At 42.3% G+C, this 18230-nt stretch overlaps 3 protein-coding genes across 5 annotated transcripts in view; all 3 read left to right on the forward strand.

The window, feature by feature from the left end:
• Nucleotides 1-18230, forward strand: part of LOC106602512 (zinc finger protein 69 homolog) — a 506109-nt gene that overhangs the window by 105276 nt on the left and 382603 nt on the right. The window lies entirely within an intron of this gene.
• LOC106602418 (zinc finger protein 500-like) overlaps nt 1-18230 on the forward strand; it is a 133216-nt gene that overhangs the window by 35226 nt on the left and 79760 nt on the right. The gene's annotated exons all lie outside the window — the stretch shown is intronic.
• On the forward strand, nt 391-9743 carry LOC106602485 (zinc finger protein 646-like). Its single transcript, XM_045717553.1, has 6 exons — nt 391-1050; nt 1437-1561; nt 1743-1835; nt 3526-3690; nt 7201-7312; nt 7549-9743. The coding sequence occupies exons 1-6, from the start codon at nt 774-776 to the stop codon at nt 8505-8507; spliced, it is 1731 nt and encodes a 576-aa protein (XP_045573509.1). The 5' UTR covers nt 391-773; the 3' UTR covers nt 8508-9743.

Genomic DNA, 18230 nt, shown 5'->3' on the forward strand with positions numbered 1-18230 from the left:
TTGGCGTTTCCACTCACTACCAAATATGGTGATGAGAAGAAGCCCGGTGGCCAGAAGTGGGAGAAGACGGAGAAAAATTGATTTTCCAGCAAATTTTCTCATCTATTAAACATTTGATCTCCATACAGTTTTCTGTTTCCAAAACTAGAATTTGTAACAAACAGAGTGGATTGCGTTTTGTAGACTTTACTCTTTGCCAAAGTTTTAAAAACAATTGCGTTGTTTAGAATGAGTTATTGCACGAGTGCACTTCAGACTAGGCGTTCCCTAATGGAAATATGCAAATATATGCTAGAACGCACCAATAGGATCTCACTAGCTTGTGCTTGGCTCTGCCTACCTCCTTGCTTGTTCTGCCCGCTATGATTCATTTGCTCCCATTGGAAACGACAGGCTCTGTTCAATCTTGGGTTAGTTATACAAATATTGGTCTCCACTGTGGGGCTCTATGGGTGTAGGATTAGCTGGTTGGGACGTTTTCTTTCCTTTCCCCCATTTTTTTTGTATCACGTGTTAACGGACTCACACTCCAGTCCAATTGGTGGCGGTAATGCACCTTTTTGGTTGCCAACCGCCATTTAAAAAACAGATAAGTATTGACGTAAACATGACCAAGAACAATTTTCTCGTTAGGGTTTTTATTTAGACATTAACATTATGTAACTCAAAATATTACTAATCTAACTGCTCAGCATCTTTAAATCGCGTTGGAGACAGGACTTGGTTGATATATGTTATCTATGTAACGCTAGCTTGCTAGTCGTTAGCAAACAATGGCCATGGGTTTTCACACTCAAATAGCCTCCATTATGGAGGTGCTAGCGAATGCAGCCGTGGCAGAGGTCTGTAAACTCGTAGACGACGACTATGCAGTGTTTCGTTTGGAAATAACTCAAAGCCAGAAAGAAAACAGGGTTTTGCGGAGGAAACTACAGCTACTGGAGCTGAAGGTGTCACGGGAGCGCGCAGAGAGGACAACGCGAGAGCGCGCACACTCCAGTCGTCCCAGCAGTGTCAAGATTCTCGACCGATACAGAGGAATGGAAAGAGGTACATTTTGCAGCGGGGCCCCCTCTGCACATGTGTGACTAGATGTGTTAACCAGAATTGGGTCTTGGACAGTTTTTGGATCGTATGCAATAATTCCCATGATTACTTAGCTATATTGCACAAATACACACTATCATATTCTAACCAGATTCTTGATTTACTGCATTTCCTATTATTTCCTCAATGAAAATAATGTGATGAATGGAACATAATCAATCAATCAATCAATCAATCAATCAATAAATAGTATATCAAGAAGTTATGCAAAGTGTAATTTTACATCCTGGCCAATTCTAGACTGTCAACTGTCAATATTGTACAATATAGCGTTCAGCGTTGACAGTACCTAACCACCTATTTTCTCCCAATAACTCTCTCGGGTGAAGGACATCTCACTGGAGGCCACAGGAGCTTTGTGAAGCCAGCGGGACACAATACATGGAGAGATGACCAACCAATCACTGTTGATGAGGGTAGTGGAACCTCAACCCAGCACATTATTGTGATAGAGGTTAGTGTAACAGTACATCAAATGTGGCCAGTTTATTTCAGAAAGGCTCCCCTCAGCTATTCACTTGCTTACATGTACATCCTTATTTATCTGCCATAGGGGAGCTTGTGAGACTTCCCTACGACATTGTTATCCAATTCTACTCATGTAACGGTAATAACCTCCCCTCTTCTTGTGTCAGGATGCAGATGCAGAGGCTGCAAGTCCTGGAGGATCATCCCTGGTCAAGCAGGAGAGGACTGAAGAAGGGGACCCACGACACAGCATCACAGAGGTCAGTGGCACGCCGAATGCCATCCTAATGTCAGAGACATCTAACGGTAACACACAGGCTCTTGAGCACAGGATCTGACCACAGATCAGACCCAGAGGGGCTGGGCAGACTGGGCTGTCTTCCTGCTCCCAGCTCAGAGTTTTTACTGGTATTTCACCAGAGCCAAAGGGCTGTTAATTCTTGTGTAGATGGTGATGCGTTACACACTGGAGGTGATGATCTGTCTTGTTCTTACACTACAGAGATGGACCTGGGAACATATCCTTGGGTTTAGAGACACAGATTGATCTGTCTAGAGAGGACTGGAACCAGTACAGTGGTAGTGTATACTCTGAAGGGTGCCTAGATAAGAAAGGTGAAGTTATAGTGGTAGATAAAGTGGAGGGTGACATTCCTTTCTCATGGAATGCAGATAGTCACCTAGGAGACAGACACTCACAGGACAGAGACTTCTTAGATTACATGAAAAGCTTAGAGACAAATCCAAGTCCCGCTCCCCTTTACACGTGTTCAAGGATCGCAACCCAGTGTCCATGTCAATGGGGCCTTCCAATTCACACGGCCTTTTCGATCAGGTATTGAACTCAAATGACAGAGCTAGGGTTCAGGGAGGGGAAGCCACATCGGGCGGTACTAAAGAGAAATGGTTCTTCTGCATGTTCTGTAACAAAGGCTTTAGCTGCCTCCAGAAGGTGGTTCCACCAGTAGTTCCACACGGGATAAATCCTTCAGTACCCAGTGTCACATGCACTTCGCCCAGGCTGGCAACCTGAAGAGGCACCAGAGGGTCCACACGGGGGAAATCCTACAGTGGCCCCCATTGTGAGAAGAGGTTCTCCCACCAGCACCATCTGAAGATCCACCTGATGGTCCACACGGGAGAGAGGCCGTTCGCCTGTACACACTGTGGGAAGTGGTTCTCAGAGAGGAGTTACCTCAGGATACACCAGCCGAAAACCATTCCACTCGATTAGTTTCTGATGTTTAGAATAAACCATTAAAAACAAATATACATTTTTATTGTTGTCAGCAGAAAATATCCACAGATACATTTGGAATAACAAGAGTAACAGATTTCAGAGTTCAATATTCCTGGGTATAATATTGCATCCAGGCACTGTGATATAAAAAGGCATATATAACCCTAAAAAGTATGTTACATATTGTGTTTGTACTGTGTAGGATATATAATGTTCACAAATGCATATTTAATTACTTTCATTCAAGTACTTAATTTTTTTTCTCAAGACTCTTTTAATGAGAAAGGTAATGCAGTTCATCAAGTTCATGCTGATTTTTATGGTGTATTTTTATTTTTATTATTGTGTAATTTAAAACTTGTTTATGTTAAAAAAAAACACAAAATGGGACTTTTTATTCTAAGACTTGCATTGAGATCACATCCGATCTCACCCTATTCTGCATACACCCAACAGAGCTTTATAACCATTATAGACTTACTAAATATACCTACATGTACCCACACACTAACAAACACCTACTGTACATATCAGAATAGTTTAGTTGGGTTAGTTAGACTTTTGACTCATATTTACCCACACCATCATATCTATGTCCACCATGATGAATTTAACAACAATTACATCATTCTGTAACTACAGTATAGGACTTAAACGTAGTGTGTGTATGTACCTGAGGGAGTGTAATCTGTATCAGCTGTCTCTTCCAGGAGGAGGAGGGTCCAGAGGAGCTGCTAGTGAAGGAGGAGGGGTGTGAGGAGGGTCTGGGGAACACTAAGGGGACCATGGTCATAGATGACAACCAGACTACACCTCTTCCTGAACCCACAGAGGAACCAGCTGAGCAGCACAGGACCACACACAGTCTCATTGAGGTGAGTCCACTGTGAACTACTGTCTGTTTGGCATTAGGTCAGGGCCCGTATCCACAAAGCCTCTCAGAGTAGGAGTGCTGACCAGGTGGGGGCCTGATCCTAGATCAGTACCCTTACTCTTAGAAGTCTTGTGAGTAGAAAATTGGACGTAAGTGCTGAGACTAGACATTTTACTCCTACTCTTATTGTTAAAAAAAAAAAGCTATGCATGAAGACCCTTTAGTCATAAGAGTCTCACCTTCTTGACAGATACTTTTGGTCATGTAGTGTAAGTGGCCACCTGATCGTCGAACATCTCATTTCAAAATCATGGGTATTAATATGGAGTTGGTCCCCCTTTGCTGCTATAACAGCCTCCACTCTTCTGGGAAGGCTTTCCACTGGATGTTGGAACATTGCTACGGGGACATGCTTCCATTCTGCCACAATATCATTAGTGAGGTCAGGCACTGATGTTGGGTGATCAGGCCCGGCTCTCAGTCGGCGTTCTAACCTTTATTTAACCAGGTAGGCTAGTTGAGAACAAGTTTTCATTTGCAATTGCGACCTGGCCAAGATAAAGCATAGCAGTTCGACACATACAACAACACAGAGTTACACATGGAATAAACAAAACATACAGTCAATAATACAGTAGAAAAAAAGAAAACAAAAAGTCTATATACAGTGAGTGCAAATGAGGTAAGATAAGGGAGTTAAGGCAATAAATAGGCCATGGTGGCGAAATAATTACAATATAGCAATTAAACACTGGAATGGTAGATGTGCAGAAGATGAATGTGCAAGTAGAGATACTGGGGTGCAAAGGAGCAAGATAAATAAATAAATACAGTATGGGGATGGGCTGTTTACAGATGGGCTATGTACAGGTGCAGTGATCTGTGAGCTGCTCTGACAGCTGGTGCTTAAAGCTAGTGAGGGAGATATGAGTCTCCAGCTTCAGTGATTTTTGCAGTTCGTTCCAGTCATTGGCAGTAGAGAACTGGAAGGAAAGGCGGCCAAAAGAGGAATTGGCTTTGGGGGTGACCAGTGAGATATACCTGCTGGAGCGCGTGCTACGAGTGGGTGCTGCTATGGTGACCATTGAGCTAAGGCGGGGCTTTACCTAGCAAAGACTTGTAGATGACCTGGAGCCAGTGGGTTTGGCGATGAGTATGAAGTGAGGGCCAGCCAACGAGAGCATACAGGACGCAGTGGTGGGTGGTAAATGGGGCTTTGGTGACAAAACGGATGGCACTGTGATAGACTGCATCCAATTTGCTGAGTAGAGTGTTGGAGGCTATTTTATAAATGACAAAGCCGAAGTGGAGGATTGGTAGGATGGTCAGTTTTACGAGGGTATGTTTGGCAGCATGAGTGAAGGATACTTTGTTGCGAAATAGGAAGCCGATTCTAGATTTCATTTTGGATTGGAGATGCTTAATGTGAGTCTGGAAGGAGAGTTTACAGTCTAACCAGGCACCTAGGTATTTGTAGTTATCCACATATTCTAAGTCGGAGCCGTCCAGAGTAGTGATGCTGGACGGGCGGGCAGGTGCAGGCAGTGATCGGTTGAAGAGCATGCATTTAGTTTTACCTGCATTTAAGAGCAGTTTGAGGCCACAGAAAGAGAGTTGTATGGCATTGAAGCTCGTCTGGAGGTTAGTTAACACAGTGTCCGAAGAAGGGCCAGAAGTATACAGAATGGTGTCATCTGCGTAGAGGTGGATCAGAGAATCACCAGCAGCAAGAGCGACATCATTGATGTATACAGAGAAGAGAGTCGGCCCGAGAATTGAACCCTGTGGCACTCCCATAGAGACTGCCAGAGTTGCTTATAAATCAATTGCCCAACTCATAACTTGAAATAACATGATGTATGTTAATTGAATAATCGAAATAAATGTTTTATTATTTATTAGCCTAGTGGTTATAAGTATTTAGGCATATCATGTGACTTAGGCCTCATGTAAAGTCATTGTCAAAAGCGCAAAAGAGAGCCTATTGTTGCATGTAGATCTATACTGAACAAAAATATAAACACAGCATGTAAATTGTTTGTCCCATGTTTCATGAGCTAAAATTAAAGATCCCAGAAATGTTCCATATGCACACAAAAGAAAATTATCTCAAATGTTGTGCACAAATTAGTTTACATCCCTGTTAGTGAGCATTTCTCCTTTGCCAAGATAATCCATCCACCTGACAGGTATGGCATATCAAGAAGCTTATTAAACATCATGTTCATTACACAGGTGTACCTTGTGCTGGGGACAATTAAAAGGCCCTATCTCTAAAATGTGCAGCATTGTCAAACAACACAATGCAACAGATGTCTAAAGTTTTGAGAGAGTGTGCAATTGGCATGCTGACTGCAGGAATGTCCACCCGAGCTGTTGCTAGAGAACTGAATGTGAATTTCTCTACCATAACTCGCCTAAAACGTATTTTTAGAGAATTTGGCAGTACGTCCAACCGGCGTCACAACCACAGACAATGTTTATGGTGTTATGTGGGTGAGCTGTTTGTTGATGTCAACGTTGTGAACAGAGTGCCACATGGTGGGTTTATGGTATGGGCAGGCATAAGCTACGGACAATTAACACAATAGCATTTTGTCGATGGCAATTTTGAATGCACAGAGATACCATGATGAGATCCTGAGGCTTATTGTCGTGCCACTTATCCTCCACCATCACCTCATGTTTCAGCATGATAATGCACAGCCCCATGTCGCAAGTATCTGTACACAATTCCTGGAAGCTGAAAATGTCCATGTTTTTCAATGGCTTGCATACTCACCAGACATGTCACCCGTTGAGCATGTTTGGGATGCTCTGGTTCGACGTATACAACAGGGTGTTTCAGTTCCCGCCAATATCCAGCAACTTCACAGAGCCATTGAAGAGTGGGACAACATTCCATAGGCTACACTCAACAGCCTGATCAACTCTGTGAAGGAGATGTGTACATTTTTTTAAATTGTTGCATATTGCGTTTGTTTTTGTTCAGTGTAGATTATTTATGGGTTGATCATATAGAAATATCAAAACATTCTTTAAACTCCAAAACAATTGCATGGGGTACAGGAGCCACTGACTCTGCCTTTTCTTAAAATCAAGACACTTGCTGGTAACTCTTAATTGGTTAGGACAACTCATGAGGGGTCCTAAATATCTGTCGACTAGAAGAGGCTTCACGCATAGCTTTTATTTTTACCCATAAGAGTAGGAGTAAAATGTCTCTATTCTAAGCACTTATGACCAATTTTCTAGTCTAAGACGCTTTGTGGATACAAGCCCTGATCTTGATTAATTTTGTCTTAAGTGTGGGACCATGCCTTTGAATTAGCAAACCAATTAAGAGTGTCAAGTGATCAAATCAACTACTACGTTTGCATAGTATCAAATCAACTAACATTTGCATAGTATTCATAGCAATCACTCATTGTCTAATCAGAAGATGCCCCATAGCAGGGTGCTCATATCAGATTTCTTGATCAAACATCCTCTCACTCTGTATCTCTTACAGTCAGTAGACATGGAGGATGGGAAGCCTGATCTGCTGCTGGTCAAAGAGGAGACAATAGAAGATGGACCAGAGAGCATTGATCTGCTGAGTGCACTAAAGATGGGGGAGCAAGGTAAGAGATAAATACATATAGCCTTCATACAGTAATAGATCTTCAAATGGAATAGTGATAAGCCTGGCTATTATTATTAATTTATTTTCTTCATTTATAAAATTAAATCAATACAACCCTATGTTTACATACAAAACACACACAATTTATGAACTTGACCAAGTAATTGAGTCAAACTCCCTATGTAGTTTTCTCTGCCATGTTTTTAAGATCTATTTTCTAACCTCTTCCTGCAGGTGGTTGGCTGGAGGCTAACAGAGGTGACTGGGTGGCCATCTTGGATTCCCAGACCCAGACGGGTGCAGTCAATAGCCCGGGGGACGACATCACTGAGCAGGCCAGGACCAGAGGTGACATAGTGGAGGTCAGTGGATGGGACAGCGTCTTCAACTCTGGGCAGGGGAATAACACTGTTAACCAGAAACGGACTGTCGAACACAAAACAACAACTGAACTTAGTCTCCAGGACTGCAGACTGGCTGAGACCAGGACGAGGCGTAGATTTTGTCTGCGTGGACGGGGAGGTTTCGGTATGCGTCTGGAGAGAGAAGAGACTGACTCGGTTAGCGATGCTCCATCCTGCTCCTATAGTTGTGATTCAGAGAGACTGATGGTGCCTCAGGTTAACCCCCTAACAGGTGCTGCCTTCAGCCTGCCTTCTATAGGATCTATCAACTGGAACATGGACCCTGCGACACAGACACTCCCTGGCCTTCATCCTCCTCACACTCTCCTAATGTTAAACCAGACCTCAGACAATGCCAGTGCCTCAACACTAAATGGCTACACAAGCCCATTGACAAATGACACTAGTAGAGATGGAATCAGTAAAGGTGGCAGCGCCAAAGAGAAGCGCTTCCCGTGTTCGTTCTGTGGGAAAGCCTTCCGTTTGCCCAAACAGGTGGAGATCCATCAGAGGATGCACACAGGGGAGAAACCATTCGGCTGCCACCTGTGCCGGGCCAGTTTTTCAGACTCGTCCAACTTGAAGAGACACCAGAGGGTCCACACAGGGGAGAAACCCTACAGCTGCCCCCAGTGTGAGAAGAGGTTTTCCCGCCAGCACCATATGAAGATGCACCTGAAAGTCCACACGGGAGAGAGACCATTCGCCTGTACACACTGTGGGAAGAGGTTCTCAGAGAGGAGCTATCTCAGGATACACCAGCAGAAAATGCACACGGCCCATGTATAGAGTGTAGTGATATGTAATGTACTAGTTAGTTTGTAGTTAATTCCGTTGGTTTTGGATGTAGTAGGGAACTGGATGAGGTGAACTGAGGAAAGAATGAGTATGATGAGACAGAGAAGATCAGGGGTTATCAACAGGATAGATGATATGGTGATGGTTGGTGTCTGCTAAAATGCCTCACTGATGAATGGAAAAACCTTGTCCGGTTGTTTTGATGCTGGTGTTTTATAATGAGGAAATTATAATGCCTTAATTCATGTTTACTTATACTGATCATGACAATGGGGTGAAACTCCAGGACAGCAGTTGTGATAGTCCATTCCATAATGTCCATTTTACTTTGACCTGTCCTGTTTTTAGGATATGTATCTTTGTTAACATGACAGCTCATTTTTTTTATTTTAATTGAGCGCCATTTAGGTTAGGCTATTTGATCGGAGAAACCTGCATGATGTAAAAAGTGTATGTCTCACTACATTGTCATACATTTTATCTCCAGCCTGTATACAGAAAATGCAACGTACTCTTTATACAATATGCTATATCTGCTACATGATTTGTTAGATCATTTTTTGGACTGAACGTTGGTTGAGCGCTGCAGAGATGCGTCTTTCCAACATCACCCCGGAGAGGCACGCTGGTAATGAACAAGCAACATATTTTGCGCCCCTGCCTTTGACAAAGTGGCCACTGCTTATCAAAGGGTTGCATCACCGCTCACCTAAAAACCCTTATATCACTGGTTGAGAGAAATTGTCATTGTTTTGGGGCAGAAATATGTGAAATTTTATGTGTTGGTGTTGGAGGTGCGTCTTGGTCAGTTTAGCTCAGAAAATGCCGCCCTTGTCAATCTGCCACCATGGGCGGCCCCCTAATCCTGCCTAATGAGTGGGCAGGCCATGCCTATAGCATATCATAATTGCATCAATGAATTATATATCAATGGTTATAACAAACTCTGAACATCGTAACACCAAAATGGATGCAGAGGACATGACAAATAAACTCAAAGGGGGGAATATTTACAGGTTGCTCAGGAGGTAAAGGGAAAGTGGAATAAATGTGACTAGTTATGGAAAATACTGGAGATCAAAAAGGAGGTAAGGAGCCAGCACTGCGTGTATACAGTGAGGGGGAAAAAGTATTTGATCCCCTGCTGATTTTGTACGTTTGCCCACTGACAAAGAAATGATCAGTCTATAATTTTAATGGTAGGTTTATTTGAACAGTGAGAGACAGAAAAACAACAACAAAAAATCTGGAAAACGCATGTCAAAAATTTTATAAAATGAGGGAAATAAGTATTTGACCCCTCTGCAAAACATGACTTAGTACTTGGTGGCAAAACCCTTGTTGGCAATCACAGAGGTCAGACGTTTCTTATAGTTGGCCACCAGGTTTGCACACATCTCAGGAGGGATTTTGTCCCACTCCTCTTTGCAGATCTTCTCCAAGTCATTAAGGTTTCGAGGCTGACGTTTGGCAACTCGAACCTTCAGCTCCCGCCACAGATTTTCTATTGGATTAAGGTCTGGAGACTGGCTAGGCCACTCCAGGACCTTAATGTGCTTCTTCTTGAGCCACTCCTTTGTTGCCTTGGCCGTGTGTTTTGGGTCATTGTCATGCTGGAATACCCATCCACGACCCATTTCCAATGCCCTGGCTGAGGGAAGGAGGTTCTCACCCAGGATTTGACGGTACATGGCCCCCTCCATCGTCCCTTTGATGCGGTGAAGTTGTCCTGTCCCCTTAGCAGAAAAACACCCCCAAAGCATAATGTTTCCACCTCCATGTTTGACGGTGGGGATGGTGTTCTTGGGGTCATAGGCAGCATTCCTCCTCCTCCAAACACGGCGAGTTGAGTTGATGCCAAAGAGCTCCTTTTTGGTCTCATCTGACCACAACACTTTCACCCAGTTGTCCTCTGAATCATTCAGATGTTCATTGGCAAACTTCAGACGGGCATGTATATGGGCTTTCTTGAGCAGGGGGACCTTGCGGGCGCTGCAGGATTTCAGTCCTTCACGGCGTAGTGTGTTACCAATTGTCTTCTTGGTGACTATGGTTCCAGCTGCCTTGAGATCATTGACAAGATACTCCTGTGTTGTGCTGGCCTGATTCCTCACCGTTCTCATGATCATTGCAACTCCACAAAGTGAGATCTTGCATGGAGCCCCAGGCCGAGGGAGATTGACAGTTCTTTTGTGTTTCTTCCATTTGCGAATAATCGCACCAACTGTTGTCACCTTCTCACCAAGCTGCTTGGCGATGGTCTTGTAGCCCATTCCAGCCTTGTGTTGGTCTACAATCTTGTCCCTGACATCCTTGGAGAGCTCTTTGGTCTTGGCCATGGTGGAGAGTTTGGAATCTGATTGATTGATTGCTTCTGTGGACAGGTGTCTTTTTATACAGGTAACAAACTGAGATTAGGAGCACTCCCTTTAAGAGTGTGCTCCTAATCTCAGCTCGTTACCTGTATAAAAGACACCTGGGAGCCAGAAATCTTTCTGATTGAGAGGGGGTCAAATACTTATTTCCCTCATTAAAATGCTAATCATTTTATAACATTTTTGACATGCTTTTTTTCTGGATTTTTTTGTTGTTATTCTGTCTCTCACTGTTCAAATAAACCTACCATTAAAATTATAGACTGATCATTTCTTTGTCAGTGGGCAAATGTACAAAATCAGCAAGGGATCAAATACTTTTTTCCCTCACTGTATTATGTGTAATAAACTATACAACAGACTCTCTGGTACGCTTAATGTTTTTTTTCAAGCCTTTAATTACAGCAAGTCTAAAAACAGTTAAATTAATTTGTGAATGCAATTTCTGAAATGGAACGGTTTATTTATTGTTTAAGCTAATTATTCAAGACTCACTTTTATTTGAAAATGTAAAATGCTTGATTGCATTTCAAATCATGAATGACTCGTGTGATGACATGAATGATTCATACAGTAGCCTATAGAAGTATTGAAATATAGTCCTAAGTAAGTTACGGTATTAAGACTAAACAGGATGTGTTTTTAGGTCTATAGCTCGATGGTGGTTATACAAGGTTGCTATACTAAGCCTACTAATGAAATGAATTATTATTATTATAATAGTAATAATAACAAGGAGATCAAGAAAATTTTGACAATTTGGTACAGTGTCAACACTAAATAACTGATAAATAATACCAGAGGCTGTTCTAACAAAAAAAATACGTCAAGGGCTGTTTTTTCATCTTCTCGTTCTGCTGCTGCCTCCGGCATTTTTCTCAACACCAATATGCTGGTTAACTTTGCTATTATGCACATAGCAACATGGTCTAGGAAAAGGCGCCAATTCAATCCAATTCATGTTTCAAAACCATGGACCAAACAAGGGAGAAAGCACATTTGTTATTATTTTTGTTAGCGTTGCACCATTGTTTGTTATATAACCTCATACAATTTCAGTAACACATATCTTTGACTGATGGACTGTGCCATCCCCACGGCCTCCAAAATGGATCAATCAGGTGTCTTGTACACTATGAGATATACAGCACCAGTCAAAGATTTGGACACACCTACTCATTCCAGGGTTTTCTTTATATTTACTATTTTCTACATTGTAGAATAATAGTGAAGACATCAAAACTATGAAATAACACATATGGAATTATGTAGTAACCTAAAAAGTGTTAAACAAATCAAAATATATTTTATTTTTGAGATTTTTCAAAGTAGGGGGGTGTTCCTAATGTTTGGTATAGTCAGTGTAAGTATTCCTGTATTGCCAGTACTGTACTGTCAAAGCAATTATCTAAGTAAGCCTCAGTGATGGCCAATATAAAGTTAGCAATATATTGATTTCATTAAACTTATTTCTGAGGTTATATATTAATATCGGCTATTTGGTTGGGAGAGTGAATGCATCTGGGCGGCAGGTAGCCTAGCAGGTTGGGCCAATAGCTGAAAGGTTGCAAGTTCAAATCCCCAAGCCTGTAAGGCAAAAATAAATTTGATCTGCCCTTGAGCAAGGCACTTCACCCTAATTGCTGCAGGATCGCTGTTAATAATGTCTGAACCCCTGGCTGTGACTCCACTCTCTGATGGATGTTTATTTTTTATTTATCCCTTATTTTACCAGGTTGACTGAGAACACATTCTCATTTACAGCAACGACCTGGGGAATAATTACAGGGGAGAGGAGTGGGGATGAATGAGCCAATTGGAAGCTGGGGATGATTAGGTGGCCATGATGGTATGAGGGCCAGATTGGGAATTTAGCCAGGACACCGGGGTTAATACCCCCTACTCTTACGATAAGTGCCTTGGGATCTTTTGTGACAACAGAGAGTCAGGACACAGCGTTTAACGTCTCATCCGAAAGACAGCATCCTACACAGGGCAATGTCCCTTGGGATAAACAAAGAAATTGACCAGAGGAAGTAGTGCCTCCTATTGGCCCTTCATCACCACTTCCAGCAGCATCTGGTCTCCCATCCTGAACCAACCCTGCTTAGCTTGAGGCAAACCAGCAGTGGGATGCAAGGTGGTATGCTGCTGGTCTCAGGGGAGTTGGGATATGCAAAAAAAACATGTTTCCAATTCACACCTCACACTCGTACAGGTTACCCACTTGTACATGCAGTGAAACAGGACAAATATAACACTCCCTATTTTACCTTTTTTATCGGATGTAAACAATGTCCCCATGCTCCCTGGCAGCCTTCATTGCTGGGATCAGTTATTTTCTCCTCTGGCGCACAGCTTCAGAGTAGTCCTCGTTTAGGAAGATTTTGGTTCCTCTCAAGTTCTTGGCTCTCTCCAGAACAGCCACCTTGTCCTTGTTCCTCAGGAACTTTATCACTACTGGTGATATATTTTCCAGTCCTGTGGGTGTGCTTGACCTCAATCTTTCTTGATCCAAGTGCAACTTTTCATCAATCATTTTCCTCACGTACTCCTCAGACTCTGTCCAGGTCTCATGTGGAGACTATGGGATTCCATCCACAACGATGTCATTTTGCCCTGATTGTCCTTCTACGTACTCCCATTTCTCTTGGAATCAGAGTTAGTTATGTTGCTGCTGTCTTTTTTTCAACTCATCAAGTTCTCCCTAGGAGAAATGCAGACTGTTTTTCAGGCTGTGGACTTCTCTGGTCAGATTGTCCAATCTTGAATCTACCAGTATTCGGACAAAGCTATTTTCCTGCAGTTGTAACAGCTCCTTGTAGAATGATTTTTGTTGGTTTAAAAAACCCTTCACCTGCATAACGCGTGACGCTGTCCTCTTCTTTGTTTGTCATAATAGCAGCGTAGGCTATCGTTGGTATACCATGTAGTTCCAGCCCCATCAGTTCACCCTTTACCATTGACTGTCTATTTATCTCCTTTTTCTAATTGGGGGAAATCCTGTGGGATCTGTTCTCTACAACAAAGAGGAATGTGAACTAAACTATCTTTCATGACCACACGCTCTGCTGAAATGCAGTACATTTAGCAAATTCAACTATCTGAATATATAATTTGTTGCCGTTTTGCATTGTATTGTAACATGCTGTTAGATACCTGCAAGGGATAAGATAGTTGAGTGTGGATAATCTTTCTACAATGAGTTAGCAAGTCGGAAATGTCAGAGTTTGCTAGTGCCGACTAGCACCTGAACGCTGCATTATTCTTGCTAGGTCTTGCTTATTCTTGCTGGCTTCTCAGAGGTCTGCTAACGTTAGCTAACAATGGCTAACTGTATGATTTTTCACTAAAATAGCCTCCAGTGTTTCGTTTGGAAATTTCTCAAAGCTGGAAAGAAAACAGGGCAGAGCCCCACCTGTTTTGAGTCCCACCTGTTTAGCAAAAACAGTTGGGCTCTTTTTTGTGCCTGTTTTGCATGTTATTTTGGCACTAATACATGTCACATATCAGTTTGCAAACAATATAAAATAAATAAATAATTGAGTTAATAAAGCCGCATACAAACATCTCTTTTTTGCTTTCTTGAATAAGGCAGCTCCAAAATGCAGGTGTTTCAGCCTAGCTCAGTGCTTTCTGTGATGGTGGGTCAGCCAGCGGAAAATTCGGAGCGTAGGGGTTGGTAATGTTCTCTAGTTGCGCCGTGATTGGCTCAGTGTTCTGTCACTCATGGGGACACTACGTCACCGCAAAACCTAAGGGTAGAGCTTGAAAATGCAAGCCCCATGGGTGCTGCCATAGAGTTACATTAGATGTGCCCACCCAAGAAGGCTCATATGAAGAGAAATAATGAAGAGAAATGGTTGGAAGGAATCAGTGGCTAACTGCAAGCATTGCAAAGCAATCACTAGCCTGCTATTCAGTGGAGTGGGTGTGTGATCCAAGTCTGGGTTTAAGGGTCTCTTTACCAAGCTTAAAATGATAAACATTATACATTGGCCATTCTGTCAATCCAGCATGACTTCGGCCGCACTGGAAACTCAGAACTGGGAAGATAACTGGGAACTCGGGGAAAAAACAAGCTCTGACTGGGGAAAATACATTTTGATTGGTCATCCAACTCGGAATTGCAAGTCGGGAACTTTGGCATCTTTCTAGAGCTCCAACCTGAAGATCACTGATGTCCTCATGATTCAACTTAGTTTTTTTCTGAGTTCCCAGTTTTCTTGAAAGCACCATAAATCCAGAGAATGACGACAAAGTTTGATGACCGCTGCGCCACCTTCCTGTGAGCACAGCAAGGTGAGTCCAAAAATATATTGTATGCTGCTGCATAAATTATGAAATATGCCAGGGAGATATGGATACTGTAGCTAAAAAAGTAATACTAAGTGTATGTTGTGTAGTAAGCTGTAATTAGCCCATGTGCCTCACCATAATAATTTGGTCCCATTTCCCATCATAATTTAGCCAACTGTTTCTGACTTGGTGGTGCACATGTAGCCTATAGTCTGTTTTAGAGAAATGTAATCATCAAATATTGTAAGAGCTTTCATTGCCTGCTTATATGCCCCCTTTATTTATCCTACAGTTCTGACTTGGTGTACAGGGAGAATACTGTAAGAACGGCCCATGTTCTGAATTCTGTCACTGTACATTTCAAAAGTGCTGAACAAATAGTTAAATTGACTATGTCCGTCCTAGCTTGCTTATTAATATCTTTAATCGAAATTAGATTGCCTCTTATCCGCTCGTCGTCCCCTTATGCCATAGTTTGTACATCTCAATTGTCTGTAGAAACCACATTTGTTTAAGCAAGTCAGCTATATCAGCAATGTTTTTTTTAAAGGCAGGACATGAGGCTGAATGAACTGTTTCACTGCCAGACAAGGCTCCGCTGATAGCCAGGTGTAGCAGTGAGAAGGTGTTAGGACTGCTGTTGGGACTCTGCTGTTGGGACAGCTTTGTGTAGGCCATAACAGTTTGTGGGCACCGTTTGTCACCGTTATAGTGCATTTAATGTATTGTTTAGTGTTGTGTTGTGGCTTTGCTGGCATGCATCTAAAAACAGATTTTTTGTTTGTTTGCCCCACCAAGATTTACATGCTAAAATCTCCACTGGAGACAATATAGCCACAAAAAAAGTATAATTACATCAACTTTTCAAAGCGCTGGTAGTGCATTCAGATTTGTAGCACCTGAAGTATGCGCAGAACCATGTAAATACGCGCACGATCTCATGCATGTATTTTCATCTTGTGCGCATGTTTCAGGTGCTAAAAATCTACCAGCGCTTAATTTAGTGAGCCACCTACTGTGTTGGACAGAAACAGAATTCCAAAAAAACAGAACCGATGTTGGGGGGAATATTTATACAAACAACCAAAAAATAAATGGAATTAAACAAGTGTATTTTTTAAACATACTTGTATTATTTTATTCAATTATGTTTAAAAAAATAAACACATTCAAATCCAAAACAGAATGTAAGTATCTAGTTTCAGTTGAGCAAAGTCATATATACTAAACAAAAATATAAACACAGAATATAAAGTGTTCGCCCCATGTTTCAAGAGCTGAAATAAAAGATTCCAGAAATGTTTCATACGCACAAAAAGCTTATTTCTCTCAAATGTTGTGCCAAACTTTTTTTACATCCCTGTCAGTGAGCATTTCTCTGTTGCCAAGATAATCCACCCACCTGACAAGTGCGGCATATCAAGAAGCTGATTAAACAGCCACACTTGTCAATGTGCAGTTTTGTCACAGAACACAATGCCACAGATGTCTCAAATTTTGAAGGAGCGTGCAATTAGCTGGCTGACTGCAGGTATGTCCACCAGAGTTGCCAGAGAACTGAATGTTAATTTCTCTACCATAAGACACCTCCAATGTAATTTTTGAAAATGTGGCAGTATGTCAAACAAACGCAGACCACGTGTAGCCACGCCAGCCCAGCACCTCCCCATCTGACTTCTTCACCTGCGGGATTATCTAAAACCGTGGGTTTACACAACCGAAGAATTTCTGCATAAACTGTCAGAAACCGTCTCAGGGAAGCTCATCTGCGTGCTCATCATCCTCACCAGGGTCTTGACCTGACTGCAGTTTGGCGTCGTAAGCGACTTCAGTGGGCAAATGCTCACCTTCGATGGCCACTGGCATGCTGGAGAAGTGTGCTCTTCACGGATTAATCCCGGTTTCAACTGTACCAAGCAGATTTCAGACAGCATGTATGGCGTTGTGTGGGAAAGCGGTTTGCTGATGTCAACGTTGTGAACTGAGTGCCCCGTGGTGGCGGTGGGGTTATGCTATGGGCAGACATAAGCTACGGACAACAAACACAACTGCATTTTATTGATGGCAATTTGAATGCACAGGGATACTGTAACGAGATCCTGAGGCCCATTGTCGTGCCATTCATCCGCCGCCATCACCTCATGTTTCAGCATGATAATGCACAGCCCCATGTCGCAAGGATCTGTACACAATTCCTGGAATCTGAAAATTTCCCAGTTCTTTCATGGCCTGCATACTCACCAGACATGTCACCCATTGAGCATGTTTGGGATGCTCTGGATCGACGTGTATGACAGCGTGTTCCAGTTCATGCCAATATCCAGCAATTTCGCACAGCCATTAAAGAGGAATGGGACAACATTCCACAGGCCACAATCAACAGCCTGATCAACTCTATGCGAAGGAGATGTCATGCTGTATGAGGAAAATGGTGGTTACACCAGATACTGACTGGTTTTCTGATCCACATCCTTACTTTTCTTTAAAGGTATCTGTGACCAACAGATGCATATCTGTATTCCCAGTCATGTTAAATCCACTTTTTTTATTGACTGATATCCTTATATGAACTGTAACTCAGTAAAAACTTTGAAATTGTTGCTTGTTGCGTTTATATTGTTGTTCAGTACACTTGGTGTTACCTTAGATTTTAAACTGTCATGGTCAAAACATATAGATTCAATGGTTGTAAAGATGGAGAGAGGTCTGTCTGTGATAAAGAGATGCTTTCCTTTTCTGACACCACACTCCACAAAGCAAGTCCTGCAGGCTCTAGTTTGATCTTATCTTGATTATTGTCCAGTCATATGGTCAAGTGCTGCAAAGAAAGACCTAGTTAAGCTGCAGCTGGCCCAGAACAGAGTGGAACTTTTTGCTCTTCATTGTAATCAGAGGGCTAATATCTATACTATGCATGCCAGTCTCTCTTGGCTAAGAGTTGAGGAAAGACTGACTGCATCACTTCTTGTTTTTATAACAAACCATGTGTAAGGAAATTCCAAATTGCTTGCATAGTAAAATTACACACAGCACTGACACA

Source organism: Salmo salar, chromosome ssa04, assembly GCF_905237065.1.
Source record: "Salmo salar chromosome ssa04, Ssal_v3.1, whole genome shotgun sequence".
NCBI lineage: Eukaryota > Metazoa > Chordata > Actinopteri > Salmoniformes > Salmonidae > Salmo > Salmo salar.

Bases quoted from the DNA above. Each gene is read 5' to 3' on its own strand.
- LOC106602485 (XM_045717553.1), top strand. From the start codon at position 774: ATGGCCATGGGTTTTCACACTCAAATAGCCTCCATTATGGAGGTGCTA. The intron at 1,051-1,436 runs GTACATTTTGCA...TCTCGGGTGAAG, and splicing joins ATACAGAGGAATGGAAAGAG to GACATCTCACTGGAGGCCAC. The intron at 3,691-7,200 runs GTGAGTCCACTG...TATCTCTTACAG, and splicing joins CCACACACAGTCTCATTGAG to TCAGTAGACATGGAGGATGG.